Consider the following 27,640-nt stretch of genomic DNA (forward strand, 5'->3'; position numbering starts at 1 on the left):
CAGGGTATGCAGAAGAGCATCTCTGTGTACAAAAACTGTTGATCCTTAAAGCAGATGAGAAACGGCAGAGGAGTACCACACCAGGTGCCACTCCTGTCAGGTAAGAACGGGAAATTGAGGATACAGTTTGCAAAGGATCACCAAAATTGTACAATAGAAGATTGGAAAAATGTCTGATTTGATGAGGCTTGATTTCTGCTGCAACATTTGGATGTCAGAGATGGAATCTTGGATTAAACTAAAACAAAACTTAAAAGCATGGATCCATCCTGTCTTGTATCAACAGTTCAGGTTGGTGCTGGTCATCTAATAATGTGGATGATATTTCTTTTAGTCGCCCAGATATGAACTGAGAATTGTTTAAATGCCACAGCCTACCCAATGTCCTCAGATGACCTGAACAGTAACTAGATCTCAGTCAAACAGAGCATATTTGGGATGTAGTGTAATAGGAGATTTGCATCATGGATGTGTAGCTGACAAATCTACAACAACTGTGTGATTAGCTTCATGTCAATATGGATAAAAATCTCTGGAGAAATGTTTCCAGCTCCTTACTGAATTGAAGGCAATTCAAAACACAACGTGGGGTCCCACCCACTGCTAATAAGGTGTACCTAATAAAGTGGCTGCAGAGTGTAAATACACATAAATAGTGCAACCAAAATATGGCATATTCATGTAAAGTTAGCAGGATTTTGCACTTAACAGCGTAATTGTTATACAGCCTCACAAAACACTGAACAGCACTGTTAACATAAACCTTTTATTTACATACCCTGTTAAAACTCCAGAACCTTCTTTGGATACCCAAAACTTTTGAGCTGAACTTTTACTCAGTACTGTAAAAAAAAAAAATTGTAAGAAAACTCACAGTAAAATTTCAGAAAACTCACAAAACATTCACCTGTCAAGGTAAGGAGACTTTTAAAAGCAGCTTCCTATAAAAGATGATTGTAATGGCATTAAAATAGTGCAAAGTAACCAGCAGTGCAAATTCTGCAGGAAATGATTCAGTTTGAGGTACGTTTTGGCTGTCAGAATGTGAAAAATAGTCTCCAGTGTCATGACAAGCTGTCAGATTCTCAGATTATATCACTTGAACTGACTTCAGACTAAAACAAAGATATTATAAAAATTACACTGTCTCCAGAAATCTTTTGTTTTCTTCCCAGTATAGATTTCCTTTCCCCTCACACACAATGACAGAAAATAACTGTAAACAAGGCCAATGCCACCATTAATAGAACCAACACAGACGTACATAAACAAATGGTATCTTTTGGTATCTATCATAATAATTTAGATGTAGGCACTGATCTGTGCGCCGTCGCACCATAAAGACAAAGATGCAATGTCTTCATTTACTAACTCTACAGTGTCAGTCTTTAGCTCATATTTACTGCATAGGCCTTGTAGTCCAGTTCTTTGTGGCTTTATATGTGTAATACATTCAGTAGTCACAATAGGTAGAAAACATTCAAAAAATGATAATAAAGGTTAAAAAAAGAAGCTTGTTTATGCAAATAAAGAAACAGTGCAAACTATAGGCGCAGTGCAATGACTTGCAGTATTACACAGTTTCACTGAAAGACTGAGGTAGATACTCGTTTTGTTGTACAGTTATTATAAAGGGTTTTCTTTCAGTGAAGCCATGTAATACTCCATACACTGTTTCCTTTTTTTTTTTTTTAAATTGCAACATAAAAACACACTTTCATCTCCTCCTGATAAAACTCTGAGTCAATCGATAACATTGTCTACAGCTCAGCGAGTTTTGTTTTTTACATTTATTGTAGTATTTCTTGAGTTTGTGGAAGTGGCAGACAAAATATAGTTCCTTTATGGATCTTGGTGTGTATCCAGTTGTTTGTCATTGTGGTTTGGTATCCTGTTTGGGTGACAGTAATACTCAGTATTGATGGTACCGGTTGAGAGGAGCCCCATTCTGCAAAGAGTACTGACCGGGCTGCTGATGGTGTGGGTGAGAGTTTTGACTGGCTGGTACCAGCACATCAAACACACTCTTATTTGGAGGCACAGATTGCAACATGTTGTCCAGGTCCATGAGTAAAGGAGGGGCTCTCACTGAAACTTGTCTAGTGGGGAGGATGGGCCAGTATGTATGGCCCAAGAAGTGACTTGGTGTCATGGGAGAGCTACCATAGCCGTAGATGGGTAGCCCGCTGTGCAGGGGCATCAGAGGACCCCCGTTGAAACGCATGCTAGGTGGGGCAACGACATTAGGGGGTGCATATTTAGCGTAGGAGGTAGGCAGCTCCCATGGAGGTGGTACAGTTTCCCTTCTGGCTGATTTCTGTAGTGGTGGCCTGCAAATATCTGCCCCTGCTTCCACATCAGGAGGAACACGCTTCCCAGTTACTCCTTTCCACTCTTCATCAGACGAAGACGAGGAAGAGGAGGAGGTGGAGGCTGGGCTTGCAGAGCTGGCAGAGGCACTGCGAGCAGAGGAGGTGTAACGATGTTGCGGAGCCGGTGAAGGCCGAGCCCGAGCCACCTCACCCCAGCAGTCCCCTGAAGCCATATCTAAATCCCCAGAGGCACTGATTGGCCTCAGGCTGTGTAGCAGGGAGTCGATCGCGAAGGACGAATCCAGCTTAGGTCTGTACAAGTCATCCTGCGGTGGGAAAGAGTTTCCAGAAGATGTGGGAGGGAGTGAGGTCACAGGTTCAGGGGGCGCCTCAGACTCAGGCTTGTGTCCCTGCATGATGTAAGGAGCCAGATCCTGAGCAAAGATGGTTTCATCCTGGCGGGACACGGCCGTGTTCTGCCTCTTGAGAAGCTCCAGAGGAATGCGGCTCAGCTCCACTGCCCAGAAATTGCCTTTGCCCTGTGGCTTACCTGGGTCTTTTAATACCTACAAGGTGGAGGAAGGATGGACAGTAATATTAGTGCTTGCCTGGACAACCTAGTCTGACAGGACTGACCTAGTTTCATTAATAATTATTACAACACAAGTGATTTAAAGTGGGTTCTAGGTTTTAATAGAAAGACTCCAATGGTGTATTCCTACAAGAGTAGTTTTGTTTGTTTTTTTTAGTTTTAGTTTTTTTTTCTCTGTTTAATGATCATCACATAACATTTTACCATACAAACCTTAACAAAGCAGTCATATGAGGAAAGGTTGTGTCGCACAGAATCTCGCCAGCCTTTGTAGTTTCCTTTGAAAAATGGAAAGAGGGTACTGATCTCCTTGAGGATCTAAAATTTAAACAAATATCAGCATTAAAGTCTGAACCAACACACACACACACACACACACACACACCAGCATCACAGATTTTCGTTATATGGTCACTATATTAACTGCAATCCATGCTTGCGTAAAAACAGCTCGGTGAAACTACAAATTTCAACGAAGGATTTGGATTTTTATACTCATTGAACTTAAAATAGAATTTTAAACAAATTGAAAATACGTTTTCCATCTGGTACAAAAAGCGAATGGAGCCCCTATTTGAAGCCTAATATTGGAATGTACTGTATATCTTATCACTGTTTCTGATACAGATCTGCGTCTGGTTTCACTGCAGTCCAGCCTTATCTCAGCAAACCAAGAAGGGAACGGGTAGAAGTCACTCAAGTGTCACGACGATGTGGCTGTTTAGTGTCACTTTAGGAACTGTAAACGATCTTCTCAGACAGATTGTAGAAATTTCGCATAAAACTCTAATGGAGTCTACTCTAAATACACGAAGCAGTGATGGATTTGCTTCTGCTGATGAAATAAGTGACGATCATAAGCGGCACCGTGCGTAAAACACCGCGCGCATCGACTACACACAAATGCCAAACTCCGGCAGCATTTACACAGTTAACACATAAAAGCATTAGTTTTATCATTACCTCCGCTAACGTCAGCTTCTTCTCTGGAGACCTCTGGATGACCATAGCGATCATTGCAAGATAGGAATACGGAGGTTTTGGGTACCTCTGGTAGTTCTTTTTCTTCCCATTGCCGGCATTTCTTTTCTCCCGTTCACTTTTCCACATGTCCTGCGTTTCATCCTGCTTAAACTGTCCATCTTGATCATTCGGGTTTAAAGATCCAGGCGCTTCCTCTTTATCCATGAATCCCGTGGCGCCGGTGAGGTGTCCGGGGCGCTCCGTTGGTTCCTCCGAGCGCGGCAGCTGCTGTGGAGGCATCGGATCCGAGAGGTAAGGCCAGTGTTGGGCTGGTGAGCTCCACGGCGCTACGCCGCTGGGAGGAAAACTCTGCTGCTCATTTCTGTGGAAGTCAAGTTGATGGTCGAGAAGTTCTCCTAGGTGGGATGAAGCGATCGGTGCCAAGAGACTCTGCCCCGGCCAATGCTTTGTCATGCTGATCAGTCAGGGGAGGAATATCGCTCTGCACGTAGAGGGGGAGGAGGTCAAAGAGTCGGTCCTTAACTTCTGGCAGACTGCTGGCTCCAGGCTGACTCTATTTGAAGAGCAAACAATTAACAGTTTCATGTAAATCCCGCTGCGTAATCGGGGGGGTGAATGATGCGTTATCTGAAAGCAGAATGACTGATCAGCCCTGGGGGCTGGGCTGGGTCTGTGTGCGAAGAGGGGAGAGAAAGAGAGGGCCAAACTGTAAACCACCCATACGATACCTTATCAACACGCCGACATGCAACGTAGTGATTCCGCAACTACTTTAAAAACTCCGTTTACAAGATTCGTGCATGGAGACTATAAGTGTTTGGGGAACACATCTACATTAATACAAGTCTGGCTTTACACAATTACACATTTTAGTCTTATCGTACACTTTTTAAATTATTTGTCTATTTAATTTTAATATCACTAAAGCTTTTACTTGAGCTTAGATGTAAAAGGTAAAACTTGTGGGGGTAGGGTGGGTACAAACATTTTCGATTTAACCTCGGATGCAATCAACAATTATAGATGAGCAATATACACAAGAGAGGGCTAATATACAAACACTGAAGATGCCCCTTTCAGTACTTCATTTATTTATTAATTATTAAATACGCAATTCAGCCTTCACTGCCTACTGAATTCTTTTAGAATGTTTTTTAATTGTGAGAAACTAAAATCAAATTAGCCAAATTGTGTATTTGATTTGGCTCTTAATTCCAGAGGAGAAACTATTCCCATGAAAGCTATTCCTAAAAAGAAAAAGAAGAAAAAAAGCCTAAACTACGCTGATCAGCTGATTAGTAGCTGCAGAATATTTGAAGTCATCATTGTTTTGTGTTGTTTGATAACGCGCTGCAGTCGACGGGGGTGTTTTTCCACAGTGGGGTCTCCCTCTGGAGTGTTGAGCATGCCATTCAGCGCTGAAAAGACTATTTTCGGGTATGCGCCTCTTTTGTTCAACTTAACGTAGTGCTAATGTTGAAACTCTTGCTTCCCAGCAAGACAGTGAAAACAAGTTGGATTAGAAGAACCCCCATCGGGAAGCTGGAGACTTTTCCATCCCAAGAAAAAGAGAAGCTGCTTAGCATGTGAGGAAATACGGGGAGCGGGGGGTTTCAACACCATTTGTGGGGTTTCTGGCGCTTACAGGCTGCTAAGTGATGTAGTTGGGTCGAACATTCACACCTTAAACAGGGGCAATCACGTACACCCCCAGCTGCTGGAAAATGCCTCAACATCTCCCTTAAGCAGAAAAAAATATCAACAAGTCAACTAAAGAATCAATTTTAGGATCCATCATGTGACAAAGCGTGAACTTTGGCACGGGATTGTAAAGAGTTTCGCACTAATGCGCAGATTAAAGCTGATTTGATCCAACAGTTGTGTCACCTGAAAGTTACAGAAGAGGCAGAGCTGGAAACAACTCAGTTTTCCTGCAATTAAAATCCATTTACTTTCAATAGGCGCTACTGGGCGTTTTCACATTGACCCCCACTCACATCACACCACTCCACAAGTTAACCTTAAATGTCCAGGCAACAAAGCTGATGACGCTCTTTTAATCAGGTTCCTGTAAAAATTAGAATAAAAAAGGACGCTCTGCTCGTTTTTGCTTTGTTTCAAATAAATAATTCGCCCGTGTGACAAACTTACCGCACAAATGTGTAATTTCTGCAGGCAAAAATATTTGAATGAGTTTGTTTGTTTGTTTTTCTAGGTCAGATGGCACTCCTAAACACGGTGAACATCAAATCTCCGTCGCACACCTGCTTCAATTTGGGTCAGTATTTTTCTTCCACTGTCGGTGACCTTCCCTGGAGGTTTATCCCCACCTAGCGGTTTCACTCAAAAACCACAGAAGTACTAACTTCATGGAAGAATTCAAATTAAGCATAATTAAATAAGATTCATAAATATGTAGAATTTAACGGGGTTAAATTCCTCATATCTCTTTCTATTTGAGAGATTCGGAGACAATTAAACAGGTATAAGAATGATTCACAGCCTAAGAGTCTCAAACAAAAAATCAGATTAAAAATGGAAAACCTCTGTAGGTTATACATAAAGAAAATGAATACATGGTATATGTCTGAAAGTTAAGAAACAGCTGAAAGTAATGGATAAATTTTCAATCAGGGAATGGCAGATTAATTGTAATGCTACAAAATAACAGATAATAATAATAACGAAAGTAAAAGAGTTAACTAAATACTAGATACTTTTAAGAGGTACTGGAAAAACAGTACCAAACACATGCTGAAACCTGACACAAAAAAGGGTAGGAATCACTGGTGTATATGGGGAAACTCCTAAACTACCACGCACCATGTTTCAACCTGCATTTGCATAGCATTCTCCAGTGAAGGGCTCAGTGCCAGACGCACCGATTTGAATACAAACTATCAATTCATCCCTTCCTGTTTGCTGGAATGCCAGTTAATAGGTTTGGTCTGGATTAGAGAGCCACACATAAAGAGAATGGGATCCTACGTGAATAGGTCAGCATCGGGGACAGGGCTCTTCACGTGGGCTGATTGAGTCCAGACAAATCCTTCCTAAGCTGTCATCCATCCCGATACCGGGATAGAGGAGGAAGAAAGGCATGCTCTTTGTCACAGAGAAAGTAAGGAAAAGTTTGATCTGAGATGTGTCAAGATAAGAGTGACTTTTGCTTACTTAAGCAATAAAAAAGCATACCATTGGTTAGTACTAGCATATAGAAAAACTTTCATCAGGTGTTTCTGACCTTTTGTCTGTAGGCTGGTATCAGGCAGTTTATCTGTCATGCCACATGAAATTTGGCTTTTCCGAAGCATTCAAAACCAGAATAATGAAGAACTAAAAGGCCTGAAAATAGTATTTTTATTTACGCTGAAGATTTCTTTTCTTTCCTGACACAGAAATGGATAATAAATATTTGTGTAAGCCAAATCCAATTGATTTTAAACATGGGCATCACTGGTTTCACAAGGCTCTTCACATGGGCTGATTGAGTCCAGTCCAATTACTGAGTCACTCTTCTCTTTGTTTGCCATCATTTTTATGAAACTCGTTCTATGCATATTCAAAACACTTGAAGAAGCACTGCACTGAATCTTCTCCCGAGGACCAGAGATGGTAACAAAAGCTCCAACGCAGTTTCCTTGTTGTGACTCTGCAGGGTATCACCGCTGTGATGCATAGCTGGGTCACTGCGGGGGTCAGCAGGTCACAGCGTCTTCAGTGTCTATCTCTTTTTTAGGATTTAGTAACTGATTCGGATGCTCACAGGGACACCTTGTGTATTTCATTGTCCAACAGTGTTTTTGGCTGAGTGCCTCAAAATTGATTTTTAATTATGGGAGTGTTAAAGACACACTTGTTCAGGCTTGTGTGTTGCAGCGATTATCATTTAGTTACCAAACACACCTTAACAGTTTACTGTGAAAAGACTGCAGTGTATTCACATTTCTAAGAACGCAGGTACATAGGCAAACACATCCTTATACATGCAAACACACCCTTAATATTTGACTTAAAAATGAAGGATGGGTTGTTTTTACACTAAGGTAAGTTCAACCTGTTTATTTTTTAATGTTTTTTTTAAACTGCTTTTTAGTAGTTTTTTGGCATACCGTAAGTTGTTGTAATCGCCTAAAATATCTACTCACACACATGAAAGTATAATGACCACAGTTAAGACTCTAGTCCACTCCACTTTCTCTGGAACTGCTGTGCAATCTTTGATAATCGCACCATGTATGTGTCTAAAATGAATTCTGCTGCCTCTATAAATATATGAATGTTAATGTGAGATACTGTATACATGCCAGCTTCATTAGGGTTGAGGAAAGGCTTAAGGGATCCTTAGCACCAGCACAGATTTTTCCACAGAGTTGGCTAACTTCAGTTTCTGGCAAACATTCAACCAGAAACACATTAGTTTCAACATTTCAGCTTCAATCATTAAGCATTAAGAAACCAGTGCTGTACAATCAACTAGACGAGTAAGATCTCTGTGACTTAACTTAATATCATGACTAATGCAGGTTGTAATTGCATCAGTGTCACAATCAATAAGCCATCTGCATTTTGTTCCAGTGATCAAGCAAAGATTTTGATGATTTTTGATGATTTGTTTCATTTTTAACTAATACTGTGTATTTACAAGTATCTATTAGTGTTTGTTAGTATTTATTGAATGTCTATCATCAGGGCTGGACTGGTAATTTGGCATACCGCGCATTTGCCTGGTGGGTCAATATAATTGTTCTTTGTTTGTTTGTTTTTGGTCGATATGCTTATACAGGCAACAGGTCGTAGGGCCACTGTGCACCGGCCCTTCAAACACTTACAGCAGCCCATTGGTGCATTTTCATTATTGACACTGGACTGCCCAATCAAATATCTTAATTTCAAACTGTTCCCTCCCCTGCCAGCGTTCCCTGTGCGCCCGCGCACCTTGTATAAGAGATTTTATTGTGGAAGACGTGGTTGATAAAGACAGCAAAACGAAAGGTGGAGCTGAAAAGCTGAGAGACAAAAAGAAAGACAAACAAAAATGCAACAAAATGAGTCAAATTAACCGGCATGTTAGCAGCTACACTGTCAACAGCAACAACTAGTAAAAAAAAAAAAAACCCCTCGCGTCACAAACAACTGCTGTTCTTAGCACTAGTCTTGGAGAAGTGCAGGAGGAGGGACAGAAATCCCAAAAAGAGAGTGGTAAGAAAATAGATGGAGGGAAAAAATTAGGAAGGGCAGAGATTCAAGTAAAATGAATGGCTACTTTGACCACAAGCCAACGCTAATAGCTAAAGTACAGCTTTTAAATATAACATGATGCACTACAGTATAGCTCATTATTAGTCAGTACATATTGTCGTGATTGCTTTTGTATCAGTCCTGGCCCGTCTAGCATGTATGTGGAATTTGTTAATGCCCCCCTGGGGATGAATAAAGTATCTATTAATCTATCCACTTAAAATATCTTTATAGAGCCATTATGTTTGTTGCCATTTCTGCTGCCCTCTTGGCCAGATCTCATTTAAAAAAAATACAATTTTTAATCTCAGAGAGACTTTTTTTGTACCTGGATAAATAAATGATGTATAAAATTCACTTTGTCAAAAACTTGATTGCTGCTTACACATTGGGATGTTTTTTGTTTTTTGTTTTTTTTTTTTGAGTCAGCAAGTCACTTATAACAGTTTAAATACGGGCATGTTTTTGGCAGATGATCACCTGTCTCCTGCCGCCCCGCAACCTGCAGACTTTGCCGCCCTCTGGTGGAGGCTGTTTGGCGGGAGGAGAGGGCGCAGGTCCGGTTGTTATGGTGAAGCATTTCCCCAGAGGGCTGGCTGAAGCTGGAGCTGCGGCGGACAGCAGCTGATTCAGTTTCACGGCTCGCACAGGACCTACCGCTGACAGGCAGCGCAACAGGTAAGATGTCGCCACTTTGTTTTTCTATTGTTTTACAATGAATCTGCACGTCCTGCTCGGTTCAAACGATTGTGTATAAGTTGAACTTAGTTGTCGCCGAGACGTCAACGTTAATTATCTGAGGGCAGCGGCTCCGAGTTCAGCGTCGGTGAACAGCGAGCTAATGCGAAGCTAAGGTAACGTTAGCATAATATGACTTCACCACAGGTAGCCGCACAACAGGTACGCTTGCCAATTTTTCAACTTACAAAGTCAAGCGTGTGGGATACAACTACGTTATGAGAGCTACGAATGAAGCCAGTGGGGGAAGAGCCGCTTGCATTACCTGTCAGCAGACCATACACCTGTTGGGCTTGTCTATGAACCGCTAGGTCGGTTAGCTAATCCCGTGACAGGAGCTAAAGCTTCCGCTGCTGTTGCTGTTAAAACTTTCCATTATTGTATTACTGTCGTTTAGCGCTATAGCGATCGCATCAAACTGTGATGAAAAAGTGAAGGTGATTTGGGACTAAGTTTAACTTATTTTTTTTAAAGCTAAATATATCACAGCAGCGTGAAAGGGCGACGTGCCAACTTATACAGTTAATTACCCTGACATAAAAAAATACAACTCATTTATCTTACATGCGGCAGCTCAGAGTTCAGGGTCAAGTAGATCCAATCATTTACTGAAATGGGTTTTGTTGGATTACTTTAACATTAGTTGAATTAATCAACTATTTTGTTAATAATAATATAATAATAAAAATAGCAAGCTCAGTCTGGCAAATTATATTACAGGTTGATGACTGAATGAATAATAATGAAAAATTCTGATATCTTATGATAACATCTCTTTTCTCAGCTAAAAGCGAATTGTAAAGAGAATTTATTTGCTTATTGTGAAAATAGGCACACTGCACAGGGGCAGACCCACAAGTCTGAAGAGATTAAGGAAGAAAAAGATTATTATTCACAATCAAGCACGGCCCTTCAGCTATTTGACTTTAACCCTCCATCAATAACTTATTAACCTAAATAAACTCACAGGCATTTGTTCTTGTCAGGCCTATGTTTAAAGTGCCTCTTAAACAACATTGACTTGGTATGTAAAGTTAAATATTTGCAGGTTTCACAATATAGACTAAAATTAGTGTGAGGGCTCCTTGATACACGATGTGACAGCCCACACAGTGCTGCGTGCTTTCTGAGACTTAGGAAGAATGGATAAAAAGGCCGGACTGTGATTTTACAGCAAGAGTAGCAATCGCCACTAAACTAATAGATTAATTCTGTAAAGTAATTCTGTCGGGTTTGGGGCTCTCTCTCGTCTTACTGAGGCATTTCTTTATTATCCCATTGTTGTTTTTAACAACAATGGGATATTAAAGATACATCTCATCCTGTCACCTGGCACCATTTAAAGATTCCTGTTTTCTTTTTTGCTTCTTCACTTCTCCTCCTCCGCTCCAGCATGACATGACCCTACTTCCTACTTACAAGCAGTCGGAGGAGTTAAAGTCAAAGCTAGTCTGGCTGTCTCCTCCCCATCCTGTCTCCTCCTCATATTCTTCTCTATCTCCTTCACATTCTTTCCTCCACATCCTTTTAACCCTCTCTTTCTCTCTCTCTGTCCACATCCTGTCTTCCAAAAAAAGCAGCGGCTCTTTTGTGTGACGTATCTTTGCCTTCATCATTGTGTTTTTTGTTTCTCATGGTCTCTCCTAACCCTTGGCTGCTTGATAGAATTACTGAGATTTCTGAGTGATTACATGGAGCAACTCAAACCTTAACACATGACAGGGCTTATTGTAGATCCTCCTCCCTCGCTCTCATTTGTAGTGATTATAATTTTTGTCCGTCCTTCAAGGGCTGCAGCTACAAACATTTCCTGTATCAATACCCAAAGTGGAAATTATTTCAAGGTATGTGACATCTTCATTTGTCTTGCTTTGTCCAACCATCAGCCCAAAAAGACGTTAAATTTAAAGCAAGTTTTTCTTTTTTCTTTCTTTCTTTTTTTTTTTTTTTAACGCAGAGAAGCAGTGTAGATGCTACACTTGGGTAACGCTTGGCCTTTTGATTAGAAGTAATGGTTCATGATTTGACAAGCCATTCCCAGCTCTATCCCTTCTAACAGTGAGTATTTGTGAGTATCTGGCACACATTTTAGGCTACTTTGGCATTGTTTCAGACTGCAGGCGGGATCATTCCCGAATCATCAAGCTACACTGACTCAGCAATGTTTGTTTCAATGAGTGGGTCGGTAAGGTCCTCTGTTTCAAATCAAATAGCTCACCAGGCTGGAGGCTGTACACAGGAGCCGTCCGGTGCTGTTTTATGATGACAAACCCATGATTGAAGCACAGAGGACCAAGTGTGGCCAGATTTAAGGTTGGCTGTTTAGGCTGCATTTTCTGTTTTGATCAGTCCCACCCACCTGGTGAATGTTTGAGCCCCAGTATATGTATTCATAGTACTCTATTCATTCTAGCTGTTGAGTGAAAGGTTATATTTGTCAGCAGCTGTAGACAGACCTTCCTGTTAGGTCACTAGGTGGAAAATTAGTCAGAAGACTACAAGTGTCACATTGACGAAGAGACGTTTTCCCAAACATAATAAATGTTAGTCATATTTTTCAGCGTGTGTGTGAGTGTGCGCTGTGGTGTCTGCCGTGCTAAAATTTGTACACTATCACCTTGTCTTTTCCTGTGTAGTTTCCTGTCTAGTCTTTGCCCAACACTGGGAATCACAAGGTTCTTCCACAGTCTTCCCACTAACAAATTCCCCATTCTTTATATAGCAGAAGCAAAACTAACAGACTCATGAGGCTGAGGTCTGTTGTGCATCAAGTGTTTGTAGTGAGTACATCGGTAAGGTAAGATCACAGCATCGCAGAGAAATTGAAGCAAATTTTTAAAGATTATTATTGATATCATTTAGTTACATGAGATTGTTCATTTAGTGTTCAGATTTCCATTTATAGCCTTCTCCTCATTTCTTTTTGAATAGTTAGCAAAATCCTTCCCTAAAAAAACAAAAGGACGGGGGAGGGGTTGTTCTTTGTTGAACACTTGATCCTAGTGTATACTGTTGAAAATATACAGTGCTGTGCAAAAGCTTACATTTCTTTCCTTTTTTCCCTGTACGAAAATGGGAAGTCGTTGCAGCTCTTTATTGAAATGTGCAAAACTACAAGAAATACAGTATAAAAAAAACAAACAAATTTTGTGCAATTCTAACACCTTTATTCTTCAGCACAGTCTGAACTCTCTTAGACAAACTGTCCTATAATTTGTTAAGTTCTCAGTGAACAGAAGATTGGTCAACTGAAGGATCCGATGCATCTCAAAGGCCCTGTGTCAGGTCTTTGATTGGCTTTTTTTCTTATTTCTTAAATATGTGACTTTCCAATAGTGTTCATGTGTTGTAGAGAGTCTTTAAGCCTGCCATTTCTTCTTTTATCCTCTACAAAAAAAGAGCACACATTGCTGAGATATGCACCGCTTTCAGCTCTCTTTGGGACTTGCCTGTTTGGTGCAAACTATTTTATTTCTATCACACTGTTATCATCTTTGGCACTTTTCCTGGATTCAGCTTAAAAAATTGGAACAATTTATTTGCCTTTGTAAAAGACTGCTAGTAACAATGTGCCTTAAGATACAGTTGAAAATGTCTGTTATGTGTAGACACAACACTGGTTCCTTGAGTTAGGGTCCTTTTTCAGGCTTGAATGATTCATAGGCCAGTGTTAAGTGGCTTAACAAACAAAACATTCCTCTGAAATGAAATGTGAAAGAAAAACTTTGAAATACCTCCAGAAAGCCTGGAGAACTACTGACCACGCCCACTTGCAAGAAAATGCAAAGAAAAGAAAAATTGCAAGAAAGTGTGACTCCTTGGAAGCAAAATCTAAAGAAATCAGGCATGGCTCAAGACTTTTGCACAGTACTGTAGTTTCAATATTTATCTTAGAAATATCCTCACATGGTGACGTCATAGCAACATGACTTGTAGTTTGTTTGGCTAAATCTGAACTATCGGAGTAATACTCTAAAGGGATAAACTTCCCTACTTTTAGGCTTTAAAGCAAAGATTGGACTGAAAGGTCGTGGTTAAAGTGGAGTCAAAACAAAACAAAACTGGACAGTATATGATTTAAAGAGACAAGATCCAGAGTGGACGTGGCTGATTTTGACACATACTGTTTTTTGGGTCAGTGTGTAGCAACAAGTTAGCTGTGTTCACATTCACAGCAAAGCTTCTGTTGGCTGTATACTTGATTTAACAGGGACAGGATCACCATATTGTTATTTATAAATACATTTGTGTACATTGTGACTATGAATCAGGTGCTCGCATTGCTTTGTTGATGATGGGCTAACATAGAATTACTTGTGACGTAGAACTTAATTTCTCCTTCAGTCCAATTTTTACCCCTCAACTGTAAAAGGCTAATGGGGTATTGTAGTCACCTGGGCAGGCAGTGTGGATGCCCGTGTTTTTGCATGTGCTAACTCGAGAAGAAGGCAATGTAGGATTTTCAAAAAATATACCAAAAGTGCATATATAAAAAATCTTGATGAGTTCAAATCTCAGTGACCTCAATGTCAAGGCCCCAGAGTTCAGGTTTTCTGAAAATCTGGTGACTGAGGGGTAGCACTGGTAGCTGTGAGAATCCACAGTGTCCTGAGCAGAGTGCAGTTGTCACATAACATTATTTACACTCTCCAAGATCAGCTTGCGTAGTGAAAAACATTTACAAGGATGTTGTGTCTTCCAGAATTGGTCCTTGGCAAGAGAAATTGTCACTGTGTTTCCTGCTGAAAGGATTTAGGAAGTATTATCACTGCTACACTACTTGGTTTTGAAATGGATACATTTATTATTAATGGTTTCAGGATTAGTTTCTTAGTGAAAAAGATGTGATGGAGGTCAAAAAAACATTAGCCTTGGGACATTAATGTAAACCTGGAACTCTGGCGCTGTTGGTTAAACAAACAAATAAATGTGCTTCATTGGACCTTGGTATGAGAGGATGTCTTACATGTTTGCTAAACTTAACACTCCACGGCATAACATCAGAATATATTGCTCTGATGCCAGAGTTTGTGTTTATGTGTGTAATCGTACATTTTAATTAGAAATAAATTTATGACATTATCTATGTTAAGTTGCACAGGCGAGAAAGTTGGCCTGTGTGCGATGTATCATGCCTCCCATCGCTACTCGTGTGTAATTTTGCTGTGTGTTCAAGTCCCTTAGTGTACAAAAGATGCATGCACGAGCGTTCACATGGACACAGTTTGTAACTTCTTCCCAAGGTAGTCTAATCACTTTACCCATGTTCTACCTACCTCTCCAAGTCTGCCTGTCTGACTTGCTCACCTGCTCTTTCTCTCTTTGACTCCTTTTGTCTCTCTGTTATTTTCAGTTCCGGTTAATAGCATGAGTTACTAAACTGTGGCTCCATATTGGCATGGTTTACTGATTTTCCTAACAGGTGAAAGATCCCTAGTTTGATCCTGGGAGGAGAAATAAATCCCTTGAACGTTGCATCAGAAAGGAAATCTGAAGAAAAACAACAATCTGCCAAGTCAAACATGTGGAGCTATCTGCTGTAACGAAATAAGAGGGAAGCTAAAAGTAGCTTTTAGTGACCTATTGTTAATCTCCAACATTTTCTTTAGACTGTAATTTGAAAAGGATTCAGGAAGTATTAAGTTTGGTATTAATAGTATAGTTAGGTAACTTTAACAGTGTTCTTGCATTTTCCTCAGTGCATTATCTGCCATTGTGAATCAGTCAACACACCACATATATGACAGTTTTTGGAGGGATGGGTTGTTTTAAGTGACATGTGTTTTTGATGACTGGATTTTCTGCGTAAGATATATATGGATTAACCACACTATGGCTGCATCCATAGGTTCATGGATATTTCTTAAAATTGATTTTTCTGAGTTTGTTTTGAAATTGCAAAAACATTCTCAGGTGTTGTCAAGAGCATGCCAAGGCAAGAGGTGGTGATATCATCCTGAGAACTATTCAATGTCCACTACAGAGGACATATTGAATAGACTATTGTTCTAATGACCCATTGAATAATCATTGAGGTTTTGCCGACATGTGACCACTATTAGCATGATGTCAATTTGTCTGCCATTCTGGATGTTTGACATTCATGGTGACCTTGTAGGTTTAAGTGAATAAGTACGTAAATCACACACAGACATGGAGACCTGTCTGCAACAATCTTGCAACCTCCTGTTGCGAGGGAAAAATATGTATTCCTCAACCAGTTGGCAAAAACCTGTTTGTGATTTGGCTGTTATTATATTGCTGTGGTCGTAGAATAAATCTAAGTGATGCACTTGTCTAGAAACATTTTTCAGATATTCTCCGAGCTCGAGAACAAATGGAGAAAAGTCTGATTCAAACTGTAAATGGACACAGTTGGCTCAACCTTTACTTTGAAGATGAAGCATCTGCATTTTCTTTTCTTTTTTTTTCATTTTTCAAGTTTTGCTACCACTGGGTTAATAGTTGCCAAGTATTTGCACACAAAACATGAAACATTGCAGGCAACTGTAACCAAATCAAACACTAGGAGGATTTTGATGTAGCACCTTCTTTGCAGCGATAACAATATGGTGGAAACCTTGTGAGCAATGTGGTCATGAGTATAAGAAACCACAATAATATAAGAAACCGCAATAATGCTGTCATCCCAGAGTGATACACCATGTAAGATACACACCACAACAGTGGCAGGCCAGCACAGTTCCAGCAGGCCATATTTTCATGGTGAGGGTGGAAACACAGTAAACCGGTTTTATAGTCACAGGGACAAAAGGGGCACACTTTTATTGTCTGCTTAGTCAGTAGGATATCGTTATTCAGAAAGAGCGGTGAGGGCAGCCTTGATTCTCACATTGATCACTTTAGAAATGCAAATCATCAAATTCCATCTCTTTAATGTGCGCTGTTGTGAATTGCATATAAAAAAAAAAAAAAGTTTATCACTCTTTGTTTGTGTAAACATGAAATGTTAGTGAAGTAAGAATAGAAGCATCTTTTTTCAGAAGAAATGAACTTCTGATGTGCACAAATCAAGTAGTGGCTGATTTTTATGAAAGATGTGGACTAAGGGATGTATTTTAATATACAGGTGATATATTATGGCTTTGTTGTTTATGTCTGAGTGTCAACATTTAACATAGGCTTTGAGTATGAAAAGATAACTTTAAAATTAGGTCACAGCACAGGATAAAATGTCAAAAACACTAGGTTTGGGAGTCTGACAAAAAAAAAAACCCCAACATATTTAAGATATTTTTCCCACTGATCTCTCAGATTGTGTCTGGAATTATCCCACTAATACATCAGTAAAGTTCTTGAAGGGATTTTTCCAGATTTCTCTAATCCTTTTCCCCTTTAAAGCCCCTTAAAATGCCACAAAACTTATTCCCCTTTTCATTAGTTAAATGCAGTATAACCAAGGCCACTAACTGTAATTGGACTATTCTTTAATAGTCCGCATACTTACTGTTTACTCTTGACTTTTACAGTGCTGATTTTTGGATACTATGGCTTTCTTCTCTGAGGAAGAAAGGTTAAAAAGCTATATTGTACAATTGTTGGTACATTCTAATTGAAACTAACCTTCATTACACATATCTCTGTCCTGTGCATTCCAAGTCCGCATTAATCTGTGTGTTTAAAAGACAGATCTGCGTAGTAGCCTTCAATCCATGGAGAGAGTCAGAGTGTGACCTTAAACTAAGGAAATCCTTACATTGTAGCTTGTGACAAAGGGTGAAGGGTTAGGTATCCTGAAAATAGTAGGTGTACACAGAATACTAATAGTTCTTGCCTGTCCCCAAGGCAAGAACTACTAGTCTTTCAAATGGCAGGGCAAAACCCTATTTAAAAAGCACAATTATAGTTCTTTGTATGCTATATCATATTGCACACAAGACTTTAAGATATAGGCCTCTGCACTTAGTTTGTAACAAAGGACTATTTGTGTTTAATACAACTATTAAAAACACTGTTGGAGTCTTAATGAGGTGAAAGTCCAAGAGGACCGCTGTAATTGTTATGTCTAATGATTCTACACTTGATTGCCCTCTAATCTTGCTGATTTATGGACCGGTGTGTTCTCCCAGCTTTTTTTTTTTTTTTGTCATTGGTACAATGTTGCAGTAGCTGTGTCCTGGGACTACAGCCTTATCAGTCACTCTCTCTATCTCACTGAGTGCCTCTAGTTGACCTTCCTCTCAGCGCTCACTGGCCCAGGCCTAAATAATAAATGAACAGCCTGGAAAGAGCCGAGTGTGTGAGCCGTGTATCTCTACTTGGAAGTGAACGAAAGCCAATGAGAGTGATCTCACTGACCAGGGTTGTCAGGGGTGGGAACTTGCACCATAACAGGTCACATACTTGTTACTTAACTGCATTGCCACAACATCCATCACTTACTCTCACCGTGTGAATACCCTGTAACACATGTAATGTGTGTGCTGGGCTGCAGGGTGTGTCAGTCATTAATGAAAAGCATCCCACCCTCTCAAGTTTCCTTCAGGAGAGGAGTGGGAGAGGAGGGAGTAGGGGAAAGGAGCTCAGGGGTTAAAGATAACAGGATTAAGAGAGCAGTATGTTTTCATTATACTGTAACATAGCCCTGACATTTTGTCTCACTGCAGTTTTTCCTTCTCTCTCCCTGACCCACAGGCTGAAGACAATGTCATTCAAGTTGGTGAACACGTTATACCTAGATCACATCTTTTGAAGATTTACCAAAAAGTGCACCAACACTATCAACAGGAAGTTGTGAAATGTTGTTATTTCACCACCCAGAAATATTTTAATTCTGTCAAATATTTTTTATTGTCAGTAACTGAAGTAGGACTCCTTTTTTATTCTCATTGTATGTTTGGTTCTTTCCACCTTGTGGATTTGTTTTTCACTGCTGCCTATGGATTCTCACAAATCCACACCTCCTTTGGACCATATACTGAAGCATGATTGCTATCTGTTTGGATTAGAAGCTAAGATAGACTGACCTTTTTATAGTTGTGTTTTGTTTTGTTTTTTCTGTTTGCCAAGTGGATGATTCGCCAAGTTACCCAAAGTAGAAATGGATTGGAGGACTGACAGCTGGTTGAAACCTACCCTTTGGATTATTATGTTTTGGACACCTTGCTGCTGCTATTTTACTTTAGCACGATAAGAGTTTTTAAAGATGGGAAAGAGACAGAAATATCTGTCACCTGATTGCACAACTTAGTTTCTTTCCCATCATATTTCTGAAATTTTTGCTGTTTTTTGTGGTTCAAGTTACTTTTAAAGATGAACTGCAGCATCTTTTTGTGTTCTCCCACCCTGATGTAGGCCTCTTTGGTTTCCCTATAAAAAGGACAAGAGAGGCATATGATAAATTAAGAAGGCTGAAACCCCCTAAAGGATATCCTCACATAAGTGAAAGAAACAGTACTATAGTAGCTGAGCCACTGTGGCAGCCAGTGGCGTTGCGGTATCATGGCAGCAGATCACGGCGAGCTGCTTGCTGAAATGGCAACCATGGGGCGTCTGAGTGCCACAGAGCGGCTCAAGCATGCCAAGAAGCGCCGCGCTCAGCAGCTGAAGGCTTGGGCACAGATGGAAAAGGATGCAGCACGAGGGTCGAGGGCCAAAGCAGATAAGAAGAAGCCACGCACCACCAAAGTGACATTCCCCAGTGCTGTCACCCTGCTTGATGCTGCTTCCCGCAACGACCTGGATGAAGGTGGGTATACACACTGCACAAAAAGTTCATAATCAGAAGACAACAATTTTTTCAAATGCTTCAGCTTAAACTCAGTGATTTTGGAGCATCAAAGTGCAAATATATACTAATCCAGGGTATTGACACCTGTAGAAGACTGATCCAGATCTCAGAAACGTGTGAAGGGAGACCCCAGAAGTATTGGGGTGCCATGAATTGACTGTAATGCCAAGGCTTCTTTGTCTTGTAGCTGTTGGCATTTGCTGAAAGAAGCTCTTGCACTGTAAAAACCAATGACTTACAGGAAGTGAAAAAATTGTACTGAATATATTAGAGATTAAAAATAGTATTTAGAGCTTTATTGTAAGTTGTTGGATCTAAGCTAGTTGGTAAGGTGGTAAATCTTTTTACATTTTACACATACCATTTTGTAAAGATTGTTCTATGTTCAGGGCAGGTAAATGGCAAGGTTGTTTTTGTTTGTTTGTTTGTTTGTTTGTTTGTTTGTATTTTGATGGAAAAGACTCTGCCCTGGTGGTCATGCATAATCTGTATATACATGATTGTAAATTTCTTTTTTTCTTTTTTGCTAGTGAGGGAGATGCTTAACAGCGGAATCAACCCAGATCTGGTCAACGAGGATGGTCTGACGGCTCTGCATCAGGTACACATGCATTTAGCTCCAGGAGCCGCCACCAGTCAACCACTGTTCACTGTTAACACTGTACAAACTCAAATGCCTCCTCTCACTTACCTAGTTCTGCCTTTGCACTAATCGAATGCTAAATGTATCATCAATATTACTGAGTTACACACAAAGCAGTTCTGCTTACGCGGCATGATTTTGTTACAGCCGGTAAAACCACATGTTGCACATATACCACTGTCAACATTTAGGCCAGTTCTGTTCTGTGTCTGTGTTTATGTTTGTTTGTGTGTGGTCACAGTTTTGAGCTCACCAAGTACTAGTTGTGTTTATTATGTCTTAACGTTTTCTTGGTTACTTTACATAAAGAAAGTAGTTATTACCCTGGATTATAGATGGAAAAGGTGAAAAAGGGTTGTTTTTTTTTGTCTTGCATTCCTATTTCTGGGCAACCTCAGTCACACTTAACCACCATAATATTGCTGTGTTTTGTTAGTTGACACCTTAAATCCTTGCGATTTTCTCACCCCTTTTTAATTTCTCCTTATATGTTTACACATACACACACTACTACACACTCCTGAGAGGACTGTTTGTTAGCACAGAGAACTGCAAGAGCGGTTTGCTTTGCCATTTCCCTTGGAAAATTTAGTGTTTACACAGAGGGCTGAGTACATGCAAATTCTTTTCTTTATCCAGTGCTTTAGTTGACATTAATACTAATGTTTAGATTTTTCTATCTCTGCTTGTACTCGTTTTCTAACATCATATTTTTTCCCTCAAGTTTATTCCATCCGTTTTTAATAAACGGTCCACAATTTTCAGAGGCTTCAAGTTAATTGGAAAATTGACTGACAGGCAGTTTCCATGACAAATTAAGCAGAAGAATAGTTCCATTTGGGATTTTCTCACTGGAACTCCTAAAATGATGTTCAAAAAGATGTTGTTGTAAGTGAGGGAGACCATCATTAGGCTGAAAATCCGCACAAACCTACCATAAATAGAGGAAAAACTTGAGGAGGGTCCAAATCAGGAATCTTGTTCATTCTTAAAAAGAAGGAATGCTCTGGTCATGTCAGCAAAATCAAAAGTCCTTAAAGACCCCAGAAAACAGCTAAAGTGCATTATGACATAATTATTTTTGTGATTGAGAAAAACAATTTCACAACATCTGACTAAGTCAAGAACACACTCAATCGCTCTCAAGGTCTGCAAGTAAGAGACGCCTTTATAAATGTAAATACAGAGGCTTTACCAAAAGGAACAAACCACTGGTTACACTCAAGAACAAGATGATCAGATTAGACTTTGACAGAAAACCTCTAAAAGAGCCTGCACAGTTCTGGAAACAAAAGCTTTGTACAGATGAAACCATGATGAACGTACCAGAATGATGGGAACAGAAAAAGTTGGCAAATGAGAGAAACAACAAGATGAACCAAACCAGACCACACTCTCTATCAAACTTGGTAGGAGCAGTGTCATGGTATGGGCATGTATGGGTGCCACAGGCCACTAGTGTTTATTGATGATGCGATTGCTGATAGAAAGGCAGGATTAACTGTGAAGTGTACAGGGCTATACTTTCTGCTCACATTCAGTGAAATGCTGCAAACCGATCAGAAACACAGTGTTAATGGATAATGGGCCAAAGGAAACTGCAAAAGCATCCAAAGAGTTTCTCAAGGCAGAGACATGAGACATTCTTCAATCGCCATGTCAGTCAGCTAATCTCAAACAGAGCATGTTTTCAGTTATTAAATACTAAACTGAAGGCACAGAGTCTCACAAACAAGCAGCGACTGAAGCATCTCAGCGGAAGAACAGAATTTGGTGATGTCCTTGGGTTCTAGACTTTAGGGAGTCAGTGACTGCAAACGGTTTATACCAAGGTGTTGAAAACAATCCTTACATTTAAAACATTTACGTTGGTTTGTCCAATTACCTTTTGAGATTTCCAAAAATGGAATATATAAAAATATATAAAAATAGCTGTAATTCCTAAATGGTTATTACAGTACTTTGATTACATCCAATGGATTCAAATGGAAATTTTGCACTTCAATTACATCATGTTTAAAGTTGCACACAGGCAAAAGCACAGTATTAAAAAAGAATCTGTCATTGTCCAAAAACTTATGGACCCAATTGTATCTGCTGTCTGTTCTCAGTGCTGCATTGATGATTTTGTGGAGGTAGTGCAGTGTCTACTAGACGCTGGTGCCAATGTGAATGCTTGTGACAGTGAGTTGTGGACCCCTCTGCACGCTGCTGCCACCTGTGGACACACTGGTCTGGTGCAGCTCCTGATTCAGGCGTGAGTGCTGCCTCACATCATAACTTTTCTGTTTCTCTCACAAAGTGTTTAAATTTCTAAGCTAATATATTTTGTTTATAATGTGCTTTTTTTCATTTCAACCTCAGTGGATATTATTTGCTAGGCCACATTAGAGACTTAGAGCCTTCTTGGGAAAAGAAAGCAGTTTCTGAACCCAATGCAAATGAAAACACTTAGCAGCTTTGCATATTAGGGTGTGTCACTCTAACTCAGGTCTTTTTGCATATGGATATGTGTGCTTTCAGTGGGGCCGATCTGCTGGCTGTCAATGCGGATGGCAACATGCCTTATGACATCTGTGAGGACGAGGCTACCCTTGAGCTGCTGGAGATGGTTATGGCTGAACAGGGTCAGTGAGACGTTTGTGCACAGATTAACCTTCCTGCCTTTGACAGGTTGGGGAAAAAGAGGCATGATCAAGCTTAACTTACCTGCCATTTATCACATTTGAAATCAGATGGCCAACATTTATGTGCAGTTCCAAAGTAGGAAGAAAATAAATCCAAGTCCAAGTGATCTTTTCAATCCTGTCCCTGTGTGTGTTGTTTTGTGAAGGGATAACTCAGGACCGTATAGATGAATGCAGAGGGGCTAAAGAGGCGGCTATGCTGGCTGACATTCGGGCTCTGGTTCAGAGCGGAGCAGATTTAAACGCACAAGATGATAATGGAGCAACTCTGGTGAGACACAAGGACGCATGCACATGAACTGTGTGGTGCACTTAAGATTTGTCAGCTCAGAGTTCAAGTCTATATCTAATGCTGTAAAGATATGTTAAAAACATCTGATTATAAATGCAATAATTCCCTGACTGTTAACAGGTTGCACAGGTTTCCTGCATTCTTTGTAATGTTTTACCAACCATTTCTGTAACATTCAGCCAATATAATAATAATATAAAGGTTCAGAGAATTGGGAAAATATTTTGTTAATTTTATTTTGTTGTGAAATCTTGTTCTTTACTGACGTGCAGTTCATTTTCTTTATTCTTTTAGCTCCATATCGTATCTGCTAACGGCTATATGTCTGTGGCTGAGCTGTTACTAGAGAACAAGGCTCAGGTGGATGTGAAGGACTCTGATGGGTGGACTCCACTGCATGCTGCCTCCTGCTGGGGACAGGTTCATACTGCTGTCATGCCTAAAGCAACTAGTTTTCTGAAATGACTCATTCATAGTGTTTTGTGTTTTTTGTTCCATAGATGCAGATGGTGGAACTGCTGGTGGCACACGGAGCCAATCTAAATGCAAAGTCCATCTTAGAGGAGACACCACTAGGTGAAACTAGAGTATTGTTGTTGCTGCTGTTTCTGCCTTTATTATCAAACTTATTCATGAGAGACACACAAGTGTCAAACTTGCTTTTGCCTTTCAGATTTATGTGTTGATGAGGAAGTCAGAGCCAAACTGATGGACTTGAAGCACAAACATGATGCCATCATGAAGAGCCAGGACAGGCAGAAAGGCACACTGCAAAGACGAGCGTCTAGCACAGGAAGCAGAGGGTGAGCGTGGAGCTCAGTGGAACCAGAGAGTGAAAAGCATACACTGAAGTTGAAACGCTTCATTGTTTTACTGCTTCCCCTCCTGTCTCTCATTTCTATGTGCAGTAAAGTGGTGCGTCGCGTCAGCGTGAACGAGCGCTCCAGTCTCTACCGCCGGGAGCACCACAAAGAGGCCATGGTGTGGCAGGAACGCGGTCGACAGCCCGAGCCGCAGGACGACGATGAGGACAGACAGACCGACAATGAGTTGCACCAGCATGCCACCATGGTGATGGAGGTTTTGTTTGGAAAATGTTTCTCATGACTGTTTTTGTGACCATTACAAACAGTGTAAATGTTTTGTGTTTTTTTTTTTTTTTTGTTTGTTTGTTTGTTCTCCCCCCCCTCGTGTTTTAGGTTGCTACTCGAGGTGCAGCAACATCACATTTGGAAGAACTGGAGGCTGCAGACAGGAAAATTATGCCCAGCCTAGGGAATGGAGAGACCTCTGTTTCTCTGGCATCTTCTGTACCTGGAGAGCAGTGGAGTGGGGGAGGAATCATGGAGCGCAGCGCCTCCTACCAGCTCGGCTCTGCGTCTGGAGCGGGGTCTGCAGAGGGCGAGGGGGCAGACAATATGACTCGGGAGAAATCACACCACACCTTGGCTGACCTGAAACGCCAGCGGGCAGCTGCTAAGCTCAATAAATACCAAGCACCTGCACCACCGCTGCCCTCGCCCGTTGAGGAGGAGCCCTCTGTTGCAGCAGCTGAGATGACAGCCATTCAGGCTCAGCCAGAACCTGAAATGACGCCTGCCGCTGAGGCAGTCTCCCCCAGCCAGGTGTACTTCACCCCAGCCAGTGGAGATCCTCCACTTCTGAAACTCCGAGCCCCTGAGGAAGAGCAGTCCAACAATAAGGAGCCTTGCTGTGGACTCATGTAGAAAGAATCATGCAATCAGACAAATATGCTGCCTATAAAGTACAAAAGCTGGTGGCAAAAAGTGGCAAAAAACCCCTGTTAAAACAGACATGCTTTAAGTGAATCACTGGAGACTCTTTAGGTTAAGGCTACATGCCAATGATGGATCAATCTGCTTTGCATTTCCAAGTGAACTAAAGTGCAATCTGTGATTATTCCTCCTTTGATTAGCTTTCTCATTACTGTTGCACATTTCACACCTTTAGCAGGTCCTAGCTGTCCCTCCTGCTTCACCTACAGGAGAACTCCAGATTGTAGTCTTGCAGTTAGAAGCAGACAGCTCCCCCTCTCCATTTTTTGGGGCATTACATTACTCATCTCTTAAATACACAATTAGACTGGCTGAAAGCCATAGAATCATGTGAAGTTTTCTAGATAAGGCAGAAGACTGAATTGCAGCTGATTTGTTTTAAATCAATGAGGTTCTTTTTTTTTTTTTTCTTAATGAGTGCTATGACAGGTACATGATCTACATTAGCGTACATTTATATTGTAAACGAGAGTGAAAGAGGTTTGTTTCTTTATGGGGGATTGATCATGATTGGTTTAATCAATATTCTGAATTTATATTTAATGAAGATGGACCGTTTCCTTGCTTGATTTATTTTTTCTCTCCTTTGGACTGAAAAACATTTTCTCTTGTTGCTTTCAAGTGCACAAAATTTGAAATGGTGCAATTTGCTAATGAACCATTTGTCTCTACTGTGGGGAAATTTAGCTCAGCCTCATCATCATCATCATCTATCAGATTCCTATTTTTCTGTCAGTATTTCTATTTTTCTACCCTCAGAATGTAATCATATTATTTATTCTTCCTGATCCGGAGACAATTTATAAAAAGAAAATTATGATATGTTTGTGTTAACTGAATTGTCAAAGAGTCTGTTTAGTTTTCTTGTCAAACTGAGCAAACGTGTCACGATTGTTTATCAGAGGTTGGTGCCTTCATTAAATGTCTTATTTAAAAAAAGGTTTGCAACGCTTGCACGAAGTCCCACGTTTAAATTTTGTGAGCAGTGGGATTATTACATAATCGGTCTGACATGGACTTGATGTACGCTCAATGCACTCTTTTTCTGTATTGCATTTTAGTTTTGTTAGTGATTTTTACTGATCCCTGTTTAGAAAAACAAAACATAAAAACATGTTTTCACAAATGATTTTTGTATATATTTTTTAATATGCAAGAACTCTTAATGAATGTATCTGGATGTTATGACTGGGATGCTTACAGGGAGGGGATCAGATCAGATAATGGGTTTAAAATGAAATATTTTATTTTATTCCAACTTACATTTTTAAGTGTGTGATTTGAGGCATAGATTTGATCAGGTTATTGCCTTATAGTTGGTTCAAAAAAAGCTGAACACATCCCAGTCTGTCTTGTTTGTTTGATGTTGATGACAGCTCCCTCTTGTGGTAAAAATGATCAGCTGAATATTTTTTACTTGCCCTCACTCCCCCTTTTGTCTTCCTCTTAGATCAGATCAGTCACTCTCTGACTTTCCGCACATCTCGAATGACACAGTCTGTTCCGAGCCATCTGCCAGAGCAGCAGTTAATACACAATGACAGCTTATTTAGGTGGTTTAACATTGTGGTGCACCAGAATTACCTACATCCACACGCATAAACATATGCGCACAGATCCTTATGTTGTATAAGGCCTCGGTAACAGTTACTCTTATGGGGAGGTAGTGTGTTAAAATTGGAAGCTGCTTATGTTCAGACTTGTTTTGACTGTGAGCCAGCACCACTGAGTTACCAGGACTGAGCCTGTAAGTCTCTCTTTTAGTATTTATATAGCTGTTGCACAACATAAGGTATGTGATGTTGATCTGTCATTTAACGTTGAGGTAAAGTTGGAACAGATGATGCACTTACAGTCTGACAAAATGCACATGAAAGTCACCAGGGCATCACATGCTTGCATGTGAACTGTTTTAGTTTGCAATATCAAATGTCTTTCCCAAACTCTTTCCAAGACATCTGGGGGGGGGGGGGGGTCTCACACTGTCCTACAGATACACGCTCACACACCTCTCTGTCTCTGATTAAAACAAATAACATGCAAAGGAAGTAAATTTCCATGTGAAGATGAACTTTGACATCGCACCCCCGGCATCAAGTTCCTCTGCATTCTTTGCCTGATAGTTGGTTTTTCTCTGGCACTGTAGTTCCTTTCGCATGAAAAGACAGCACAGTGATGTGTTGTGGATGTAATTTATTAACCCATACCTTCGTGCCGCAGTCCAATAACATAAACCAAAATACAGTATACAATGCAAAAGAATGAATATAGTTCTAAGAACTTTGAAAATCAATATTTGGTAATGACCACTATTTATTCAACACAGTCTGCACTCTAATGGAAGCTGTCTTGTAGTTTCTTTAAGTAGTCTTCAGGGGTACTTCTCCAGGCTTCTTGAAGGACATTTAAAGCTCTTCTTTGGATGTTGGCTGCTTTTGGTTTCCTGTCAAGATGAGCCCACACTGCTTCAACACGGCTCCACCATGTTTTAGAGTCGAATGTAGACACTCACTGTTGTCTCTGTGTCCTGACTTCCAAAATTTTCAAATTTGGATTTATCACTTCATAAAACCTGTTGCTACTGATTTCAGTCTGTCTTGTGTA

At 40.4% G+C, this 27,640-nt stretch overlaps 2 protein-coding genes across 5 annotated transcripts; one reads left to right on the top strand and one right to left on the bottom strand.

Moving 5' to 3' along the window:
* Positions 1 to 1,912: 1,912 nt before the first annotated feature.
* foxh1 (forkhead box H1) lies at positions 1,913 to 4,341 on the bottom strand. The gene is made up of 3 exons (XM_063484561.1): positions 3,868 to 4,341; positions 3,118 to 3,222; positions 1,913 to 2,878 (listed from the first exon to the last, which is right to left on the bottom strand). Exons 1-3 carry the CDS (start codon positions 4,339 to 4,341, stop codon positions 1,913 to 1,915), a joined length of 1,545 nt encoding a protein of 514 aa, XP_063340631.1.
* A 5,355-nt stretch (positions 4,342 to 9,696) lies between these two features.
* On the top strand, positions 9,697 to 26,163 carry ppp1r16a (protein phosphatase 1, regulatory subunit 16A). Of its 4 annotated transcripts, none has more exons than XM_063484100.1 (13): positions 9,720 to 9,807; positions 11,657 to 11,711; positions 11,825 to 11,935; positions 18,523 to 19,576; positions 20,149 to 20,219; positions 22,373 to 22,518; positions 22,785 to 22,888; positions 23,095 to 23,219; positions 23,535 to 23,660; positions 23,741 to 23,816; positions 23,914 to 24,043; positions 24,149 to 24,311; positions 24,440 to 26,163. In XM_063484100.1, the coding sequence occupies exons 4-13, from the start codon at positions 19,330 to 19,332 to the stop codon at positions 24,965 to 24,967; spliced, it is 1,716 nt and encodes a 571-aa protein (XP_063340170.1). In that variant the 5' UTR covers positions 9,720 to 9,807; positions 11,657 to 11,711; positions 11,825 to 11,935; positions 18,523 to 19,329; the 3' UTR covers positions 24,968 to 26,163. The 4 variants fall into 4 exon arrangements, with proteins under 4 accessions (XP_063340168.1, XP_063340170.1, XP_063340169.1 ...); XM_063484099.1 differs by having other exon boundaries at positions 11,825 to 11,925; XM_063484102.1 differs by lacking the exon at positions 11,825 to 11,935.
* The last annotated feature ends 1,477 nt before the right edge of the window (positions 26,164 to 27,640 follow it).

The sequence above is a fragment of the Pelmatolapia mariae genome, linkage group LG9, assembly GCF_036321145.2.
Source record: "Pelmatolapia mariae isolate MD_Pm_ZW linkage group LG9, Pm_UMD_F_2, whole genome shotgun sequence".
Taxonomy (NCBI): domain Eukaryota; kingdom Metazoa; phylum Chordata; class Actinopteri; order Cichliformes; family Cichlidae; genus Pelmatolapia; species Pelmatolapia mariae.